The sequence below is a fragment of the Platalea leucorodia genome, assembly GCF_965183815.1.
Source record: "Platalea leucorodia genome assembly, chromosome: 7".
Lineage (NCBI taxonomy): Eukaryota > Metazoa > Chordata > Aves > Pelecaniformes > Threskiornithidae > Platalea > Platalea leucorodia.
The window spans coordinates 42,677,786-42,698,787 of record NC_138829.1 but is presented as its reverse complement, the minus strand read 5'-3'; the positions used below and the strand labels follow the sequence as shown (position 1 = coordinate 42,698,787).

The 21,002-nt window shown below is 40.6% G+C and overlaps 1 protein-coding gene across 1 annotated transcript in view; it reads right to left on the bottom strand.

Annotated features, from left to right (window-relative positions):
- Positions 1-21,002, bottom strand: part of LOC309593801 (cytosolic phospholipase A2 epsilon-like) — a gene marked incomplete at both ends in the record, with an annotated part of 37,905 nt that overhangs the window by 1,633 nt on the left and 15,270 nt on the right. Inside the window, 16 exons of the mRNA XM_082318879.1 lie at positions 171-337; positions 749-943; positions 1,977-2,084; positions 5,175-5,312; positions 5,848-5,962; positions 6,533-6,755; positions 7,236-7,372; positions 8,884-9,019; positions 9,685-9,722; positions 10,236-10,328; positions 10,599-10,762; positions 11,308-11,371; positions 12,116-12,158; positions 12,607-12,647; positions 13,758-13,889; positions 17,356-17,492. Of these exons, the coding sequence (XP_082175005.1) occupies positions 171-337; positions 749-943; positions 1,977-2,084; positions 5,175-5,312; positions 5,848-5,962; positions 6,533-6,755; positions 7,236-7,372; positions 8,884-9,019; positions 9,685-9,722; positions 10,236-10,328; positions 10,599-10,762; positions 11,308-11,371; positions 12,116-12,158; positions 12,607-12,647; positions 13,758-13,889; positions 17,356-17,492 (1,931 nt within the window). The remainder of the gene's footprint in view (positions 1-170; positions 338-748; positions 944-1,976; positions 2,085-5,174; positions 5,313-5,847; positions 5,963-6,532; positions 6,756-7,235; positions 7,373-8,883; positions 9,020-9,684; positions 9,723-10,235; positions 10,329-10,598; positions 10,763-11,307; positions 11,372-12,115; positions 12,159-12,606; positions 12,648-13,757; positions 13,890-17,355; positions 17,493-21,002) is intronic.

The window sequence follows — 21,002 nt, the reverse complement described above, 5'->3', positions numbered from 1 at the left end:
GATCATGGAGAGACATAGGCATCTACTAAACGGGAGCTGTACACCAAGAATCCTTTTCTCCCACAATCAGTTTCTTCTACACAAGTTATTCTGACTCCTTAGGAGTTAAAGAGGGCTAAAAGGGCTAAAAGACAGCAGTCATTATGAAGAAAATGGAGTGGTTATCGCACCAATGTCTGTGATCCAGAAGAATAGTTTAAGTGTAGGACAACATCCACTTTCCTCTCCGGCCTCATGAGCGGTGGGTAGCTGATATCGATGTATCCTGCTGTGTCTGCCAGGCACATGAACTCTGCTGTTTCTGTCAGTTGGTTGGGGAAATTCTCTAGTACAGTATCTAAAAGGAAATATTTGTAATGATAAGTGATTCACTGATGAAGTAATATATCTGTGGTTTGCTAATAAAGGAGGAAAAAATGTCTCTTGTCTCCCCATCACTTTTGCTTTCCAAGACCCTGACACACTATGAAAGCTCAGCCTTAACACAGAAAAGACCTGTCCAAGATAAAAAGGCAGAGCTCCTTCACTTCTCGTGCTGCTCTTCTTCAGTCCCTGATGAGCAGTAGTTGCCCTTCCCTGGAACCAAGGAACTTCTTGGAGCTGATTTGACTGGATGAAATTTAACTAGTTATCTTGAAATTTTTGTTTCCAAAGTGAAGAATAAATCCTGTTCATCTGCTGCCTTCCCTTCACTGATGAAAACATCAGCCATCTAAGCAGATAAAAATTAATATTCAGGGATATTTACCTTTCCATATATAGAAGCTTTTGCTCTGAAGGTATTCATTGTGCACCTGGAATCCCTTCAGGAAGTTGTAGAACTTTGAAATCATCACCCGCTCGGACAGGACCTGCCGAATGAAGCCCATGATGCCACATTCAGGGGTGACTAAGTAAGTCTCCAACTCATGGCTCCTGCATGGTGGGGAAGACTCATCTCCTTCTGAAGGGTAGAGAAGATGAACAAGTTGTTGTTTTGATACAGTTCTTTGCAATACTTAAAATACCAAAAGGCATCTAATATCAGCTAGAGGAAAGAAGATCCTAATAAGACATGGCAACATACAATCAAATCAATGTCAACGTAGGAACAAGAAGAAAATCAATCATCTTCAGTAAAGCATATTCCATGAAAAACGAAGTGTCAACAATCTTCCTAAAGCTGGAAAAAGTGATCTAGTACTTGACAGAAGTCATAGGTGGATTCCCTGTGTGAAGGTCAGGGTAGGCTGAGAATCTGGACCAGTTTCTTTCAAAATTAGTCCAAACCAGCTTTGAAAAAAAAAATGCTGTCAGGAGACTTAGACACCCAGAAAAGAACAGAGAAAAATAGTTATGCTAAATAGCACCTCTTGAGACTGGAAAGAGGGCCAATGACTTTCTATCACAGGCATTTATTGAGCTCAGAGTTCTGCAACACTTCCATGGAGAAAGTGATGAAAAGCCCATAAACCAAACTCGCTAACCACATTTGGACACAGGAAGGACAGCCAACACCTCTAAGGAGAACACAGGTTTACAAGATCAAAGAAAAATGAAATGGAGTTCCACATAATTGATATATCCGAGTCTTCAACAACAACATACAAAAAGTACCATCTGCCAAGGCAGACAGAGAACACAGCACTGAGATGTTTGTTACAACATGTAGGTTCACTGAAAGGCCCCTGGCAAAGATGATCTGTTAAAAAGCTTCAGTAGTTTTATATTTGGTGGCAAATCATCACTTGTATAAATTCATTCCAAAGGAGACTAATGGAAATAATGTTGCTATGAATGAATTCAGAGAGGAAACCTAATTACATATCACTGGTAACATGACATGTTGGGGGAGAGGGGAAAGCAGTGCAGCATTGGCCTCAGTTTTAAGACTTAAAAAGCCTTAATAAAGATTTCACACTATATGCATCTGAATGTAACATTCATTTAAAGATTCATAAGACAACAAGTAAAGCAGAAACAGAAATGTAACCAACCAACATCAACAGTTCTGTGTTGAGTACACCTCAGTGAGCACCTTCCTGTAGGATCTGACGAATGCCAGGCATCCAAGAGGTTGTAGGAAAAGACATTGCTCCACAGGCCTGTGCAATAGTAGAGAACAGGGAAACTGCTTTGAAAATATTTTAATACAAAACATCCCTTTAAAAAAATAACCTTTCAATTTTGAAAGGGGTATCAGAAAGCCTCAAGGTTTCCAAACTCTCACCAAAGACTGTATGAAGCCCTTTTGCGGCAGCTCACATTCTGTCCTCAAAGATGAACCTAAATAGTTTTAAACATTGTGCCAGGCCTTTAGCCACTGTAATTTGTTGTCACATACAGCTATTGCTGATACACTGCAAACCAACATTTTCTGATCTATAAGAAACTGTCATCAGAGAATAAAACTACACCATTTCCCATAAAATAAGGGTTTGGTCTACAAAGTATGTCATATACAACCGTATACTCAGTTAAAGGTTTGGATGCTGATCCTGAACAGCCAATATTCAAGTGGTTAGAGCACAATTTGGGATAGTCTTCAGAGTAGTCCTCTAAAATAAGACATCTTCACTGTCTCTTGTAAGATTTCTCTTGCCACAAGTTCTTTTGAGTGAGACTCCTCTCCTTGTTATTCTCATCCCCATAGTCCTTCTTCCACTTTTGCCCTCCCACTTAAAAGAACACCTAAAAATGTCTCCCCAGTGCAGAAATCTCCAAAAGCTTCTTGGATCTTGAAAAGTATTTCTTCCTCCACAGCTCTGCTGCAGGCCCTGAGAGGAACTCTGCCAAAGAAGGCAGTGCTGAGCTTTGCCTTGAAAATCTCTACCAGTGAAAGCTTTGCAAAAGCAGTGCATCACAAAGGATGCAATAATCTGAATTGCACAATATAATAATTATGCATTCCATAAATTAGTAACAGAAATACAATTCCCTTTTAAACATGGCTTGTTTGTGAAGTGGGACAAGAAGCAAAGGGTCTTCTGCTTCATAGGAAGTCCACATAAGAATGGCACTCGCTTGAGAAACGCTAGAAATACATAATTAAGAAATCAGACAGGGGCTTTCTGGCTCTACACTTAGGTGGCAACCAGAGTTCATTTGCAGATAATTACTGGCCAGTTTCCATCAATACAACCTCATTTCCCTGCAGCTTGAGAAGCTTCTGTCCAGGCCTGCTGTGAGAAGGCAACTCCTCTCATTTCTCCGATCTTCACTTGGTGCCTTCTCACTCCATAACTCCGGCTCCCCAAGCCCCAGGATTTACGCTCTGCTCATGCATTTTAATATCTTCCAAACACTGTTGTCCCCCCAGAACTTGGTCATAATTACATAGCAATGTTTCCATAACCTCTTACACTGAATTTTCATGGTACCTATATTTGCTGAAGTAAGAACTATGAGGAGAGATGGTATCTTTTACTAGGCTGACAGAGTTGAAAATAGCAGACAAGCTTTCATGCACCCCAGCCTTTCTTCTGGAAGCCTGAGGGTCTTGTATCTCCATAAGCTCATCCAATCTTTCCAGCTCTAGGCATTGCTGTTATGAAAGGCCTTACCTCTCCCTGCAAATGGCACCTTGACTTTATCCTTAAACTATCACATTGTAACTAATAGTGCATTTTAATTGCAACCCAGGAGGGCATTACGTGTTGTATCACTAGATGGCAACACTGCTTTAACTCTCCACTCTATCCTTTCTAAAGATACACCTATGGTTCTGGGGTCACCAGCCTAATTCAGGTGCTGAGGGTGAGAACACAGAGCTCAACTCAGACTGGATGTGTTGGGTGTGCTTGCTACCTGGCCACCTCAGCTATGAACACACTGCACCACTGTCATTGCAAAACTGCAGCGGAGCTGCACATCGTTAGAAGAAGGCTCTGTAGTCTCATCCAGCTCTGTCATCTACCTCCTACATCTGGCGGTCAGCACAGAGTGCTTAGTGGAAGAACACAAGAAAATGGAAAGTATGACGGGATCTTTCTCTGGTGTACTCTCCAGCATGTCAAGGTTCTGGATTTGGTACCTCTAGTGCTGGTGGCTGAATCTGAACTACTGTGTTTCAGAGCCACCAGTGGGACTACCTTCCAGGAATTTGTCCTTCTCTTTTCAGACCTATTTATACTCTTGGATCCTGTGTTATCTTCTGAGTCTTTTCCTCTTTTTCCTCAGCCACCTCTTTTCTTAACTCATAACATCACTAAAAGTTCTAAGCATAGCCATTAAAGCTCTGAGATTTAGTGTCTGTGCAGCTAAGCACAATCTTTGGTCCTTATGCCCAGCTATTTTCTCATGATTGTACCAATATGACTCTGGACTCCTCCTGCATCATACATTGAGGTGCACAACTTGTTTGCACACCAAATAAGGAATACCACATGATGTTGCTGGTTGTATGGATTTTTCAGTTCATAAGTAAATCCTTTCTTACTGGTATCCTTGGTGTCCTGTTGTGTGTCGTGCTTATTTACATGTAACACATCTGTTGTTCAGAGTTTAAGAGCAGATGGACTCTTCTGCAGACAGCTTCACCCCAGAGAACCAGCATACAAAGGGGTCTGGTAGAAAGTTCTAGCATCACACAAAATTAAAACAAGAATTGCATAAAAACTGCAAAGCTGTCTTTCATGCATTACTGGGAGCTACCCACCTTACTGAAATAAGGATGACAAAACTCACTGATTTAATCATGCTAGCAAAATTACAAAGGATTTAGAATACTGTTAAACTTGCAAAAATATCAGTAACAGTTCAGAAAAACTACTCAAAATTGCCATATTTTATAACAAACTCAGTAACAACATTGCTCTCTGTCATAAAATCATGCCATTCATAGACAAACTTGGTTTTAAGATTCCAGTTTCAAAATACAAATGTTTTCCATGTGGAACTCTGCTGTTTGTTCAAAACAAACCTAACCTCTTTAAGCAGTCCTGAAACTTCAGGCATGAGAGTCACCATTCAAGACAAAAGCAATAGTGAATAGTGTTATTTGAAATTTCCTCTAGGTACTTTTTAGCCCATCTCCAGTGTCTAAGGAATTCAGCCAGAGGTGAGAACAACATGTTGTACACTTTGCTTCAGTCCTGCATGTTACAGGGCACTGGTTGCAATATGCAGGGTCTGTATTATATTAAAAATAAAGTACATATTTATGCAATTCAAATCTTTGCAATGGAGCACATCACCTTTCATGAAACAGATGCGGGATTCAGGGAGCTTCTTCATCAGACGGCCCATGAAGAACTTGCTGCCAAAATCCTCTGCACGAATGAAGGCACCGTATTTTAAGAATCCGACCTCATAAGGGGTGAACTCCACCCATTCTGCAGAGGCACAAAATGAACTTTTACATCTCAATCCTATCCCTACCTCCCTGCAGGAAGGGTTCTGAAATTACCAAGAAGTAGCTGCAGGACAAACCCTATCAGCAGGGTGATCACAGACTGGCCTTCTTCAGTGCAAGGAGTTATCATTCAGCTAGTTTCAGCTGCTCACTCAGTAACAGTTCCCGAATTTGTTAATTCAGAACTTTCCAACGAGCCTCTCCAGACAGGACATAAGTGAAGTTTATACCAAAGGCGTCAGCCTAAGTTACCCCACATGCGGAGCTAAGACTTTGACTTGGGAGTACCTTGTCTGTCCTTAAGCACCTCCCCCAGATTTCTCCTGTCCCATAGAAGACGGGTTCCTCCCAGAGCCTAGGCACAAAGTCTAGAAATGGAAGAGGAAGTTAAGGAGGAAAAGGAACTGGTTATGAATGCTATGGTTCAGCAGTGCAAGGGGTCGCAGGACATGCAGTAACTGATAATGCAGATCAGTTGAACTCCAAGTCCAGATAAAGCTCAGTTTTGCCATCACCTTTGAACTCTGAAAGGCTGTAGTCTTCTTTGATGTTGAGGATCATGTAGACAGGTAGGGGATTCTGACCCTGATTCAATGCCTGTCGCTCATCTGAGAGTTTGTGGTTGTTTTTCTGTGAATTGACCAGAAACAGAGAAAGATCAAAACCAAAGGACCTTCTTGGTATGGTGTATAGGCTTGCAAGATTACAGCAAAATAAATACCTGTTTCCATCTTCATTTTCTTATTCTCTCCACTCATTTTGTCTCCAGACATTTTCTTAACTAAGGAATGATCTAAACATTTACACATCCACTTAAGCTTATTTAATTACAGGTGAGTTGGAGGACACTTTGTGGTACAATGGTCTCTTGTTCTTCCCAGTAAATGCATCCACTTTATATGGATTATTTAAGTTCTCACAGGGAGGAACAGAGCAAAAGAAACCAAGAGCAGGACTCTGCTGTTAGGTGCTCAGATACCCATACTGCTAGGAGGAGACATAGGTTTTCTGCTCTACAGAATGCTCCTTGGGCTGCTAATTATGTGTTGAGAGATATGTGGGGACAAACCCGCTTTGTTAGTCAGCAGAAATCATCTGCTGGATAATGCTCGCGTGCTCTCAGGCTACCATCTGTCCCTGGACCTTCATTTTCCATACAACAGTATTCAGTAGTTGTTAGGGTAAACATAGACACGCTACCCCATCACTTAATGCTTTTTCCAGCAGAAGCCCCCAAAAATCAATGCTAGAGATCTGGTATCCCTCTTGCTTCCGCAGTTTTAGCTCCTTGTCATAGTACTTCAAGTTCTCCAGGGAAAAACAGCTTAGCTTGCACTTGGTCATATGTTTGCGGACTTCACCAATCTGCCTAGACAGATCCTTGCATGACCAGTCAGTGCTCTGATACAAATGTGACAAGGTCCTGGGGAAAAGAAAGAAAGTATGTTGTCATATGCTCAAGACACTTTCACTTTTTAGACTTGTATTTAAGGACCACATCAAATGAACTAGCTGAGATTCATTAAAAACATCTTTTGGGCTCAGTTTACTATTGAAGAGAGAAGATTTTTTAATTTAGAGGATCCCCCCAAATCCTAGTGAAACCTGAGGACTTGCAAAAAGCCCCTCTGTGCTATGTAGGTTTATGCACAAGGCTGTGATTTGCACCAGGGTCACTCACTAGGAAAGATCCTAGAGATGAAACAAAGGGTCAAGGAAAATGTTATTCCCCGTAAGCAGTGCCTAGGCCATACATTGGCTCAGGCAATGTGTTCCCAATGCAGTAATAAAAAAGCTCGAGACTGAAGTAGTACACCTTCCTTTACCAAAATGAAGAGAATAAATCTCTCACACAGCAGACTACAGAGATGACAAATTATGTCTTTGTTCAGGATCTCCTTACCATGTTGAACCAGATGACCCAGTGATGTATGAAATAGCATCTAAGAGACCCAGCTTCTGAAGACCCAACAGGTTTCCTAACAGAGATGTCAGTGCCCGGGTACCACCTCCTGTCGTCATAACTGCTACAACCGGTACCTGTTTAAATATCAACACAGCAGTGGTAAGCAACAACTTAGTCTACCAGTGCATGTGGTCAGAGCTGAGCAAATTACAGCATTTCTGTCCCACAAGAAATTCCAATATTTCCCCGTTTCCCAAAGCAGGGGAGAAAAAGATGAAAACTTGGTATTTTGCACAGAAAAATAATTAAAAAAAAAAAAAAAAAAAAAAGGTCTGGCAATTTGCTATTTTTTACTTTTTTGATCAAAATCAATCAATTTTAATTCTAAAATGTTACATGCTGGCTTACCTAAACAGCTCAAAACTTGTTGCAAGGCATTTCAATATTAAACTGCATTTTCCTTAGTGGAATATCATCTCATGAGAGTTCTATTCTGAGAAACAGCAAAGCTCATCCTCTATTGTAAGTGAAGTATAATGACTAGATTACTTTTCCTATAAAGTACCTAGAGTATATAATTGCAGTGATGAACCACAAAGCAAATTGCATGGAAATTTAAATTGTGCTACAGGAAGACAAATTCCTCCAAGAAACCCACTGAGAGGAGAGGAGGCAAATGACATTTCCCAAACACATTTCCAGGTAATTGCATCAAGGAAATACTGAACAGTGCTTCTTTGACCAGATTCAAATAATGCATTTCAGGTCAAAGCAAAGTATTCTGATTTGAGTTTACTTGACTACGAAGAAGAATTCACTTTTTGGAAAATTAGTAGTTAGAAGTACTTCCCCTAAAAAATTCTTATACTTAAGAAACTGCTTTTTTCCACTGAAACTAGTGTGCTAATGAGAAATAATATACTGATGTGATCAGTCTGTGAGCAGGGACATCATTTACAGCATCCAAAGCCATTCTGTCATATAATGTTTAATATGTCATTTGTCCAGCTGTCCTGGACAAAGGGAAAAGCACAGGTGAAGAAAAACCTCTCAAAATGAAAACTTCTTCATTTCTGAAGTGACTGATCACAGACCATGTTGCCTCCCTAAAGCACCAACCATCCCCATGCCTGCATGGACGTGAACAAATACAAACCCTAACTCAGACAGACAAGAGAAAAATGTTGAATGTCTTTGTGCTGTTACAGTGACAATACAGCTGAGATGATGAGCACCAGAGGAGAGAGTCTGTGATAAGAAACATCCTCATCACTCAGTGTTATGTATCACTTTAACTGCTAGGTTTTCCCCCTCCAAAATCTGATAATATAAAATACCTTACGGGGCCTTGGTGACTGAGTGCTCAGCTAAGAGAGTAGGACTATCCAAGTCTATAATTCACAGATGAAAAAGAAATAAGGCAGGGAAATAATGCTGATTTATGACATTCCATTACTGAGCAAACATGTAGCAAGTGGGTTTGATACTACACATGCTCTTACATTGTTTCATCTAAACATTTCTTGATGTATTCAATGCCCCATGTAAAGCATCAGGGCTGGTTAAGGAACAATATTAGAACAGCTACAAGCATAACACATTCCTGTTACACAGCACAGTCCAGTCCCTATGATGCTTCCCATACCTCATGGTCTTGTAGGTCTTGCTCTAAATGAAGTGTTTTTTTCAGAGCAGAAGCCACGAACTTCCTCCGTTTCTGTAGGAAATTTTTCTCCTCCATACACAGATCAAACTCCAAGCGAACATCTAAGTTTCTTGACCTCAAACAAAATCCAGGGTTAAATAGGATGTGCACGATCACTTACAATTAATGCCTGGATCCATGCTTACAAGTCATAAACTCTACTATTAGACTTAGAAAAGCTGCTATTGCAGCCCCACAAAAGCACATCACAGATGGTATAGACAAGGTAAAGAAAAGGCTGAGGAAATTAAAAAGTAGTAAAATTTTACAGAAAAAAAGCCCAGACGTATTGTTTATTGCTACACTGATTTCTGAGAAGAGTCTTATATAAATACTGCAATCCATATACAGATACTATAAACAGTGGAATATATAGGATTTGTTGCCTGAATACCTCTGGGTTTTAGAAATACAAATACTCTCGATTCTTTACAAGTAAGGAAAGTGAGGTATAAACACATATTTTTTCTAAACTCGTAGCTCCATGGATTTTGCAGCCAGAAAAGATTATTCTCCTCATCCAAATGGAACTCCTGCATAGCAGTGTAACAGGAAATTTCACCCAGCACAGTTAACAACATTCACCTTCTGGACATGGGTAACTAACACGGGGTGAATAGGGGTAAATATAATCACTGACTAAATACTTTCTCCCTTAGTTACAGGAAAAGATAAGAAGGCAAAAAAGCTGGGCAGCACCTTTTTTCCACAGTCACAAAACCCAAAGACAGAATTTCTTACCAGTCATTTGACTTCACATGTAAATCGATTGTTTCATCCTAGAAAAAGAACACAATATAAGCATTGGAGATGATTTTATGTCCTTTCCTTTCCTTTCAGTCAGCTTCAAAGCCCTTCAATTTTTCTAAGAGCCATGTTGGAGCCACAAAGACATAACAATCTGAAAATCCATCCAATTATTAAAACTTCTCCAAGTCCACTTTATTTTCTTCAAATTATTTTATACTGAAGATACGCCAAGCAGTTATACAGTAAAAACCAGCACCAGCCCTGCCAGTGTGGCCCGTCTTGCCTCATTGTTTACATTTGCTCTGACCTGCATTAGTCCTCCAGGTGGTCACAGAAAGCCCTCTCTCAAATGCTTGGCTGTGGTTTTTGTTTCTACTCAGTTCATATGAAAATGTACAGGTCCATAACCCTCTCTGTTAGGAATGTAAGGGCACTAGCAGTTGTATATCTAACCCCTTACTTCACACCGATCTAATTAACTCATGCCCACTGATCTTTGGTCCACAGCTTCATGTTTATTCTAAAAAATTTATATTGATCACCTTTGCTACTGCAACTTTCTCCTTGAAGGGAAGTGAATCCAGAGGAATAGTGAGGGATGCATGGCAGTCTTTTTTCTCTTCACCTGAGGTACACTGAAAAATAAATGATAATGTAGAAAAATATTTAATGTATACACCACAAAAAAGCATTGTCACCAACTTAGTTTTTCAAATGGGGTCACTGTCCAGCAGTTTCCAAGTTGGCATCTAATATTCAGGCGTCTTAGGGGGTACAGTGCTCTTCCAGAGCAGAAGATCATGAAAAATGGCTTTTAATTAAAAATATAAATTCTTTCCATTTGCCTCAGTCAAGTATGGAAAACCATGAGTTTACTGTTCTTACTCAAGCTAACGATCACATACCAAGCAGAAATGAGGCTTCTTCTCTGCTAGAGCCATGTGCAGCTCTGACAGGTTGTACTTGATGTAATGGAAGTTCAAGGGCTCTGCAAGTCGCCGGGGAGAGCCCAGTGACAGGGTCTGGCTCTCTTCGTAGGATCCCTTCATTGTAAATAAAAAGTCTTTTTCTAAAAAAAAAAAGATGAAAAGCATACAGAGAAGTTAATGATTGTGATGCCAGAAATAGAACATTAAATGGGCATTCAGAAGTTGTCATTTTAATATACAAAACATTCAACAATGCTTAAAAGCTCTCAGACTCTATTTATACAAACGGAACATTACAGGAAGAAAAAAAAAGAAAAAGAAAAAGAAAACGAAGAGTTTATAAAGCAGCAGTAGCTGTTTTAAGAACTCAGACATACAGGCAAATTGTGAAAAATGTAAATTATTGAGGCAGAAATATGTATTTACTTCTATTTTACAGCACTAATAAGATTCGTTATCACTCTAATCATTCACTCTAATTTCAAAGTTCATTTTTTATAGTTCATTAGCATAGACACTGTAATTGTTGGATCTATGATCCTGTATATACTCCTAATCATCCAGTTCCTGTGCTCTAATTGTAATAACAAAGTAGGGAAATTACCAGATAAGAAAATGACAAAAAAAGGAGAAATTTTCAGTTTACTGTAAAATAAGAATTTTTGGTTCTAGTTTAAAGTCTAACCTGAAGGTTCTTTCTTTGTCTGTCTATTGTCCACCAGGACTTCCAAGCAGGAAATTTCACGAGACTGTAGCAGGGATGAATGATGAGAGAATTAAGTATACAAAACATGCCATATCTGAGTCACTTCACTGCTACCTATCTCTGGTCACCTGGGTCCCTGGGGTCTGGAAAACTGTCCACCCTGTGTTTGTTAGGCTGATAAGAGAAAGACCTTGGCACTCTGAAGACGTGCCAGGTTTCAGCTGAAAGGAAAATGGCTGTGGTGCTGTGGTCCATCCACGGGGACTGGGCTGGGAAGGGAGGGGAAATAACAGGGAAGGGAATGGGTGGTAGACTGATGGGTCAGACAAATCACAGGGCTGTCCTCGCAGCCCTGCTTTGGTGAAGTTGGACAGCCAAGTGCTACCTCCTCTAAATAGTGAGTTAGGGGCAGTCAAGAAAGCAACTTCCATATCATGCTATGGAGGTGGGAAAAACAAGATGGCTGTGGGGAATCCCAAGAGAAGTGCCCAGAGGGAATGACACAGAGGCAGTAAGTCAAGGAAGCAGCACTTCAGGCTTTGTCAAGGGGCTTGCTATCAGCGGGTGGTGGTGGACAGGTCCCTGGGTATCCTCAATGACTGTGTTCGGTGTTTCCTAGTACATCCTCCCACAGGGAGCAGCACAACAGGATGGCTGCCAGCGTCCAACACACCATCTCCCTCCCCTTCAGCTCTGCCTGCAGTGAGGTGTTGGGGCACCTGCCAGATTCACCACTCCCATCACCTAGCGTGAAAATGAACATAGAAGAGAAATAGTTTAAAATTACCACTAGTACACCATTAGTGACGAGCTTTTCAGAAGGGACTGGACTGAAAGAGAGGAAAAAAAATGCAACCAGAACTAATATGACCTAATACATCCTTAAATGAACACCAAGGAATAACACTTTCCTTAAAGGTTGCCTTGTCCAACATGGTCTCAAATACGTCACTGACTTTTAATTTTGGGAGACATCTGAAATATGGCTTCCTTATTTTTTTTATGATAACGGTAAACAATAGTAGTTATAAGCACAGTGGCTGCAGTTCTTATTATCCTTCTCCCTCTTCCAGCAAATAATGGAATAAATTAGTAGCCAGGATGATTCTTGGTAGATGAGGAACACGGTGTTTTAGCCGATATGCAACTAACTTGATAAACACCAGCTATTTCTGTGATGCTGAGCATTTTAAACTATATTAAGTAAATGCTAGCATGCATTTGACTGCTTGCTTTTGCAAAGTACAGTTCTTCAGTCCCCATATGGGTTTTACTCACATACTCTCCGATGCAAACTCAACCTCCAACATCTCTTGTGTCTGTAAAAGATTAATTCATTATAAGCATTTGAATTCATTTTCTTTCTCTCTAGCTATGGTTGTCAATGATTATTCTGACTCCTGAAACAGCTCCTAAAACCATATTTCCCTCCTGCTCTAGGGTATGCTTAGATGAGTGAAAGCAATCGTGTTAGAGTGATTTTGGAAAGTATTCTTCCTCCTTCGTTAACCATCAGTTCTCAGGTGGACTGCACTTGTCCATTCAGTGGTGAGGCAGAGTAAAATGGTCACACAGGCAATGCCCAGTCCTAAGCATGCAATACCTGTTGGCTTAAAACTGTCTAAAGCCTTGGTTTTGTTGTGTAACATTATGAGAAGACTGATACTTTTGGACAGCAGAGGGCATTCTCAATTCTTCTGATCAAAAGGACTCCTATAACACGGACAATACATTGGCAAGGCACCAGACAAGTTAATACAGACTGCCTGCCAATATTACTGTAGAGCTAAATACCAATACATACCCTATAAGAAAAGTCAGTGAAAGAGCATATGTATAAAAGTATCTAAATCAGACATCCAGATCCCATGTTGAACTCATCATGTATGCATTCAGGCACACTGAAGTAATGAGATAGGTACAGTAATTGGCCATCATGGGTTTTAGCACCTCAGCACAGATTTTTGTTATATTCAAGTATACATAAAAGAAATACAGGGCAAGATATCAGTTTTTTAGTGAATACTCCAAAATTTGTACCAGAATATGCCCAAACTCACAAGTGCTGGTCCCAGGAAAAGAAATTCTAACAGAGAAACTTTGTGCAACAGGGATTAAGTCTTTTGTCTCCAACAAAACCTATTTGAGCAGCAGAGTCAAAAAAGAGGAAAAAAGGGAACTCTGGTGTCAGAAAAACCCTGCTAAGAGGTTTGAGGAGCTAGCAAAAAGTTCAGAATTATGTCCAAGGTAGGGAGGTAAACCTTGTCCACTTTGCTGAACAAGGTTTGTGAGGTATTTTATAGGATACATGAAGTGCAAACCAATAGGAAATAAACCCTCCCACCTACAATTGCGTTACAAGAAGCTATTTAGGAGGTAATACCAAAAATGTATTACCTTCCTGTGGCCAAGGCAGTTTTATTCCTCACCTTTGGATTTAACTGAAAAGTCAAGCGAACAGTTTCTCCAAGCTGGATTTTAGCAACATCAAAGAGGACAGTGAAGAGGAGGTCATCTTTAGTGATTGCATTTTCATCATAGACTTTCAGCTCAAGAATATTCTGTGAATAGAGGTATAGGATTAGGAACATCTCTATTTTGAGACCTTTTGGAGGCACAAGATGACGTGCTCAGCATGTTAAGGAAGACAGAGAAAGGATGGGGAGAAGTGAGAGAGCATGCACATCCTTTTTACCCACATAGAGCTGAAGAAATGTATTCTGAACCTAAAGTAGTTGGCTTTGTTGCTGATTTTCCCCTGCAGAGTAATTTAAATGACAAAGGCTAATAGAATCATTGAATATATAGCTCCCATATTGAAAAACATGTTTGACCTCTAATTTGGTTTGAGGTCACCACTTTTCCTTGAATTGTAGGAAACCATCTAGTGGTCAGGACTTTATTGCTATTGGTGAAAAAAAAATAAATCCTTGGATATAAGCAGTGACTAAAATATGTTAAGGAAGCGGCATATAACTACTACATGATTGCATAATTATATCCTGTAAAATTATTAAACAGATCACATGGAGATCATTACCATGGAATCTACAGAAACTGATGTGGTTTTGTTAAATTGGTGACAAAATGCACAGAAAGCAGCAGAACAGAGGCCTATTTCCGTTGGATTATATCCTACACCTCTCAGTCTCCTCTTCCTTCCTCCCACCGCACAAATCTCCTCTTCTGCCTTCTCTGTCACCTGCCTATTTGGATGGACAGGCCCTGCTGTGCCTGGTTGGTAGCTGCACATGGACTGGCTCAGAGGTGCCTCCCACAGTGCTGAGCAAATTAACATTAATGGCTGTTTTCTCAGTGGGGAAATAATTCAGGCTTCTCTCCATATATTCAGCAGCTCATTTTCACATAAATTACAGGGACCTCTTAGCTCAGAGATTCTTACTTATCCATCAGGTTTAACTGAAACTTGCAAAGAGGTTCGATGCTTATTAAAGACACACGGATAGGCACATGGTCTCACACAGAAACACATGCACAAAAAAGAGTGAGCATGTGAGCTTTGTTGCCTTAAAAGTTCATAATGAATCACAGGAAGGTCCATAACTAAATCTGATAAGTGATTGAATATACAAATATACTGAAAGGAAGACGATCCACAATCCAAGTATTCAATTTTGACATCCATCATTTCTGTAAGAAACCAGCAAGTGAGATACGGCAAGCTGTAGTGAACTTGAGTTTGCAGTTTGCTGTCAGAAGACAGAAAGGCTGCTGCCCTTTAAGGACATATACATAAATGCATCACGTTGTGCTTCAGACAGAAAAACAGTTCTGTTTGGGGCTGACAAGGTCAGCAGTGGGTTCCAGCCCACCACGCTTGCTAAGAGAAGCATATCGACAAGAGGCAGAGAGAAGCAGTCACAACAACTTGATTTACAGGCCAGCCGTAAATAGCCTGTAAAGGATTATGGAAGGTGATAGAGGGGATATGCTTAAAAGCAATAGTTTGCAGTTCGTAGAAGGCAGGCTTACACTGAAGAGCAGATCAGTTTTCCTAGCCATGATACTGCAACAGATTGTCCTTATTTGGCTAAAATGGCTGGCTTATTTTCTTAGTGACCAATTGATTTGAAGTCCCTCAGTTACTCCTAGCTAGCCAGGAGGGGCATGCACAGAGTGCTGGCTGGCTAAGAGAGACGACTGCCTGTACCACTGGGATGCTATGTGGGAAGCAGCTGGGGCTCTTTGGGCAGTTCACCGTTTCTATCCTCTCCTGACAGAGGATATGAGGGCAGCATCGCTGGGAGCCAGGTGCCAAGCAGAGCTAGCCCTTGGCAGAGCTGCATGTCGCCAGCTCTAGGCAGGGTGGCTCTCCTGCAGCTGGGGGAGCACTGCCCACAGCACCAACCTGGGAAGCCCTTCCTCACTGACTGTGCTTTGTCAGATGTTCATTAAAACAGATGCCTTTCAGTAAACACTCCCGTTCCTAATGGGAACCAGCCCGACATACCCAAACAAGATTTTCTCTTCCATAGAGACAGTGTATTATACGGTTTTACTGAGCTCTGTCTCCCATTATTTAGCAAGATGAATACCTCAGTGATACACAAGACAGGGGAGGAGAAAATAACCAGACCAGCAGACTCCGGCTCTGCTCAGAGAGTGAGCAGAGCAATTGCAGTGTATGCAGAGAAACCTGTGAAAGTCTTAACTTAGTCTGTTGAGCCCAGATAGCAGCAAGGCAGCAGTGACAGACACGCCTGAGTGCTTTGGTTGTCCCAGATCCCCAGGACACGTTTTGTGCAGCCCACACTGAAGCCACAGCAACCACTGCTGCTGTTGCCACACACTGAAAATTATTTGGGCTAATGCCACATGTCTTGTCTCCTGCTGTAAATGTACTGCAAAGTAAACACAAGGTCTTCCCAAATACTACTCCGTGAAGGACTAGTTCAAACAGCTTCCTGTGGCCAAGATGCTTTTTTCAGCTGTTATGTGTGGTATTGCAGTTTTGAAAGGCCTGTCAGCCACGAACCATTGCAAGGAGCAGGTATTCTGGTGCAAGAGTTGCAGATCAGTGGGTGTTTGTTTCCATGCTGCAATGTTTGTCCCTTGTCTTTTGGCTCCCTGATAAACCTGCAGGGCTCAGTGAAATTGTGTCTCACTGGTATTTTGAAAGAGGTTGGAATTTTTTTAGATCTGCAGGGAAAGCACTGGATGTAGGCCACAGATGGGCAGATGTGTTAAAGCCGAAAGCCATACCAAACAGAACCAGTACCACCTAACTCTGTGGAAGGAAGTCTGAGAACCTGTATCATGGACAACTTCTGCAGACAAAGGCAAGAGGGATTGTTCACTGGAGACCCTGCAGTGTAGCCACACTTTGAGCTATTCTGAATGCTCTTTTGGAGGAGTTTATCGATGCTCAGGAGAGCCAGGGGACTGGCCTGCTGATCTGGCACCTGGCAGAAGTGCTTTTGTCCTGCTCTGCCACAAGCACTAGGAAATGAAGGGTGCAAGTTGTAAAGCAGAGTTTGATTGCCCCAGGTGTGACATAAGCTTGGCTTACTTGGCCTATCACTGATCTTTGTGGATTTCTGGACTCTGATGTTGATGCTGTCTTTTGGAGGGAGTGGATAGGGGGACTTGCAAATCTTCTTAAGCTCTAACATTTATCATCATGGTAAAAGCCCAGCTGGTCTTCTTTTGCAAACTTTAACATGTTATTTTGTGATTTTTTTCTTTTTTATTGCAGGTTGTACCAAAGGAATAACAAAAAAGTACAGCACTCTGATACTTCCACTACTTAGCTAACACGTCTTCTATGCTGTTCAGTTTACTCTGGAATTCTCACCTTTACTCTTGAAATGCAGTGATTTAAAAAAAAAAAAAAAAAAAAAGTGAGAAGTCACAGAACATTATATGAACAGTTGTGAAATGTCTTGGTTATCTTTTATGCTACTCCACATCCCCTTACCCACATATTTATTTTTATGGTACCCTACATACCAATCACACAATGAGATCTCCACCCCAAAAGAAAAACAAATGCACTATGCATCTTACTTTTACTTGACTCTGGATCCTGAAGCAAAATGTTTCATTCCACACTGGATCTTTGCAGTTCTTGACGGTTTTGGTCCGGACAGTCTCAGGGGAAGCAGTGGGCAAGGACAGGCTTACATAGCAATCAGTTTGACTAACTGTATTTGAAAAGACATATTGTAACTAACAAATTACTGTAAATATCTTAGAGCATAGCCTTATAGCACTGTATAGACAGCAAGCTGCAAAAAGGAGATGTTGTTTCTATTACTTTTCTTACAGGTCCTTATTCGATAGCACTCACTACTATTTGTTCCCTCTTGCAGGTGGGAGCTCTGGTCATTAATGGAGATTCAAAGAAGCTACTGCAATAAAGACAACTGGTAAGAAAAAAAAATGTGCAGAGCCAGTTTTACCTAACAAAACCCATTATTGGTATGTCCCCTGTTTGCAGTCAGCAAATCGGCAGATTTCTGTAATGGAGAAGAAAAAGGTTTACATTTTAAGAGAACCTTTTTAAAGGGTAAAATACTTATTTAACTCTTTGAGCATTTAGATAAGGGGCTAACTCTGTCCTTTGCTCTTGAGAAGAGAATAGAAGGGCTAAAGAGGATCTGGGTATGAAGGATCTTCCCCCTCTGGTCTGCTGCCTCCACACAGCTGTAGCCCAGTCCATGTAATGAGCTGACTGTCTCACCCAACATGCAGTCACATCCCTTCACCATCAACAAATATGCAAAAATAATAATGCACTTTTATCTTACTAATTTAAACTCCGAGCCTTGATAGTGAAGAAACGTCTGATTTCTAAGAAAGGTGTTAATGTAACACAAGGTTGCACAGTTAACTATAAGTATGGCATTAAATCTTCATAATACATGGGGGCTACTTTGGGGTGGGCTCCCAGGAACTGCCTCCAGCTGCAAGCTGAGGCAAACAGCCTCCTGGCCAGGTGAGAACAGCTATGCCAGGCACCGTCACAGGGTGTTGATGAGTTGTCTCTCAAGGCTTGCCAGAGTTTTTGTGTGAGACAGCATTGCCTTTTCCCATGCTTACAGTCTCCCACGTCTTCTTAAAAGTTATTGTACCTTGGCGTTTTTTATCATCCTGATAGGGACCATATTTTACTCTATATCCTGCTTACCTTTGCACAATGATGTATTGAGTTTAAGACCAAAGTATGCTTTGCTTGACACTGAACAGTAACCACAAATTTAATATCAGCTAGACCTGTGTTTACAGGACTATTAGTGGTTCTGTGGTACATTCAAAGAAGTTCATAAAGAATATGAAAATTGATACAGACATTTACTTACTGCAGGACTTGCTTCAGGATTTTTGAGGTAATCCTTTGATGAGAAGAAGGCGGCACAACTTCTCATCTTTGGTATTTTATCATGAAAAATACATTTAAATGCATTTTTGTTCATTGATTCCCAATAGATTTTCTTATACACTGTTAAACACCCTGCAGAATCTGTTCTAGTTCTGTCCTGGTTGTTCCGGTTTCATCAAGACAGCAATATCTGCAGTTCATCCGGTTATGCATTAAGCAGTGTGACTGATATATATGTAATCAGTGATTCATTCTTTCCCGTACGCTCTGAGCAGAGACCTGTTTTGTTTTATGCATCTGTGCTCTTAGCGCTCTTTCACACGCATCTAGATGAATGCTGCTGAGGTGAGCTGTGCACTAAAAGCACAATGTGATAAGGCCTGTGGTATGTCTTAGTCCCCATGGAAGTTTATTCTGAAGACTCAGAGCAGTGCCAGGGAAAGCCTTGCCCACAGGTGAGATTCACAGAGCTTGAGGACATTTATCAGCAATGGTCTCCAGAGAGAAGCTTCAGGCAACCTTTTTGCTGAACTAAGGACATTGATTACTTTGTAGATAGGGACAAAGAACCCAGATGTGATTTGTTATTATGTGGGAGGACAATGTAAAGTAGAGAGGCTAGATTTAACATGGCTGTGATGATAGTCCACATTGCTGAAAAGACACATGAGAGTGTCCACATGAGACTATGGCTTCTCTCTCATGTATTCTGCTATTAAATTGGCAATCTTTTTGAATGTCTGCATGGCAAAGGTATTCATCTTTTCCTGTTTGTTCAGGACCAGTCTTGACTACCCTTTTTTAAAGAGTTCCTTTTCAGTTCAAGAATGAAAACTAGACAAAAGGGGTCTTGGGTATAAGTGCTCCTTGTGAGTCGGATACATCTATCCTTAATGCTTTCATTCATTCTTACTCACAGGAAAGTTGCTGTAGACTGCTAGATCAGTTGGGAGTCCTGGAGGACTCCAGCTGGAACATGAGCTCATTTAATTTCACTGTGAAAATAGGATTAGTTGTAGTCTTGTGATAAAAGACAGTCTGGAGGCTGTGTGTTTATCTGTGGCTTACTCTGATGTGAAAGAAACTGATGGTGATATCTTTGTAGAAAAGACTTACAAAATAGGAAGGCTTGGCTGCCAAAAGCAAAGCGCATATTAGCAACACATCCAAGTCATAGTATTTATGTCAGGATGAACGATTGCTGCAATGTAAGCTTTTAATCCAAGCTGAATGAACTCTTAACAAATAAACCAAAACAATCCAACTCTAATCTTCACCTATGCGTTATGCCCTGTAGGTCCAAAATTTAGTTCACAAAATGGTGACTGACATTTACAGACTTTGAGCTGAATTCTCAGGCACACAAAGACCCATTTACATTGTGGGGTGAACACGCTTGCTTTCAGTGAGTTGTTCCAGTATGTTATGGAATTTTTCTTACCAAATTAACTCATCAACATTGACGTCTATACCTTCATATTGTCTGCTGCAAACCATCATGTGAGGGAATGAGGTGGCTTATTGCACCCTATTTTAGTTACTTAGTTATGACAATATGCCTTACTATTTCCAAGCTGTTTCCTTAGCATAACTCTTCCATCCCCACCATAAAAAAACCAAAGAATGTCTACAGGTATCTATTCTTATTTTTGTGTAGAGAATCTACAATAAACTCCTATGGATTATCAGAGCTAGCTGCTTCCTGTAAGTGAGACTTTGGGATATTTTTAACTTCATTCATCATATTTGCAAATACTTTCTGGTTTTCAGAAGCTCCAAACCCAGCAAAAGCGGAACACCTCATGCCAGTCAGCTGACCTTGTCCTCACTATCATACTGAGCTACAGCTTTTTGGTAGCTTTCCATTCAGTACCAAATTTTACTTGAAAGAAAAGATATCTAGAAGTGTCCCTGCCACAAACTTTGTTTATTGAGTAGCAAAGTTTTGATTTCAAAACTCTGAATCTCAATCAAAAAATGCAAATTGGAATTACTGCTGCAGTGCACTGTTGGTATTGCAGCTTAGCCTCAGTTCCTGCAGAAGATTACATTTCCCATGATATATTGCACCTGCTTTTTCAGAAAAATCCCCCTGGACAAGAATGTGAGAAAAAGTACCATAACTACATGTTTTTATAAAGCATGTCAGAGGCATTTCTGAGTCAAAATAATGATGTTTAAGGCAAAAAATATATTAATTTTAGCTACACGTTAAAAACATTTTTGTTTCTATTCCCTTACTGGGTGAATAACATTCTTGGGAATATTTTCTGAAGAAAGAAAATTTGTGAGTGTTAATCTGTTGGTTCAGCTGCTTCTGGTATTGATTTTG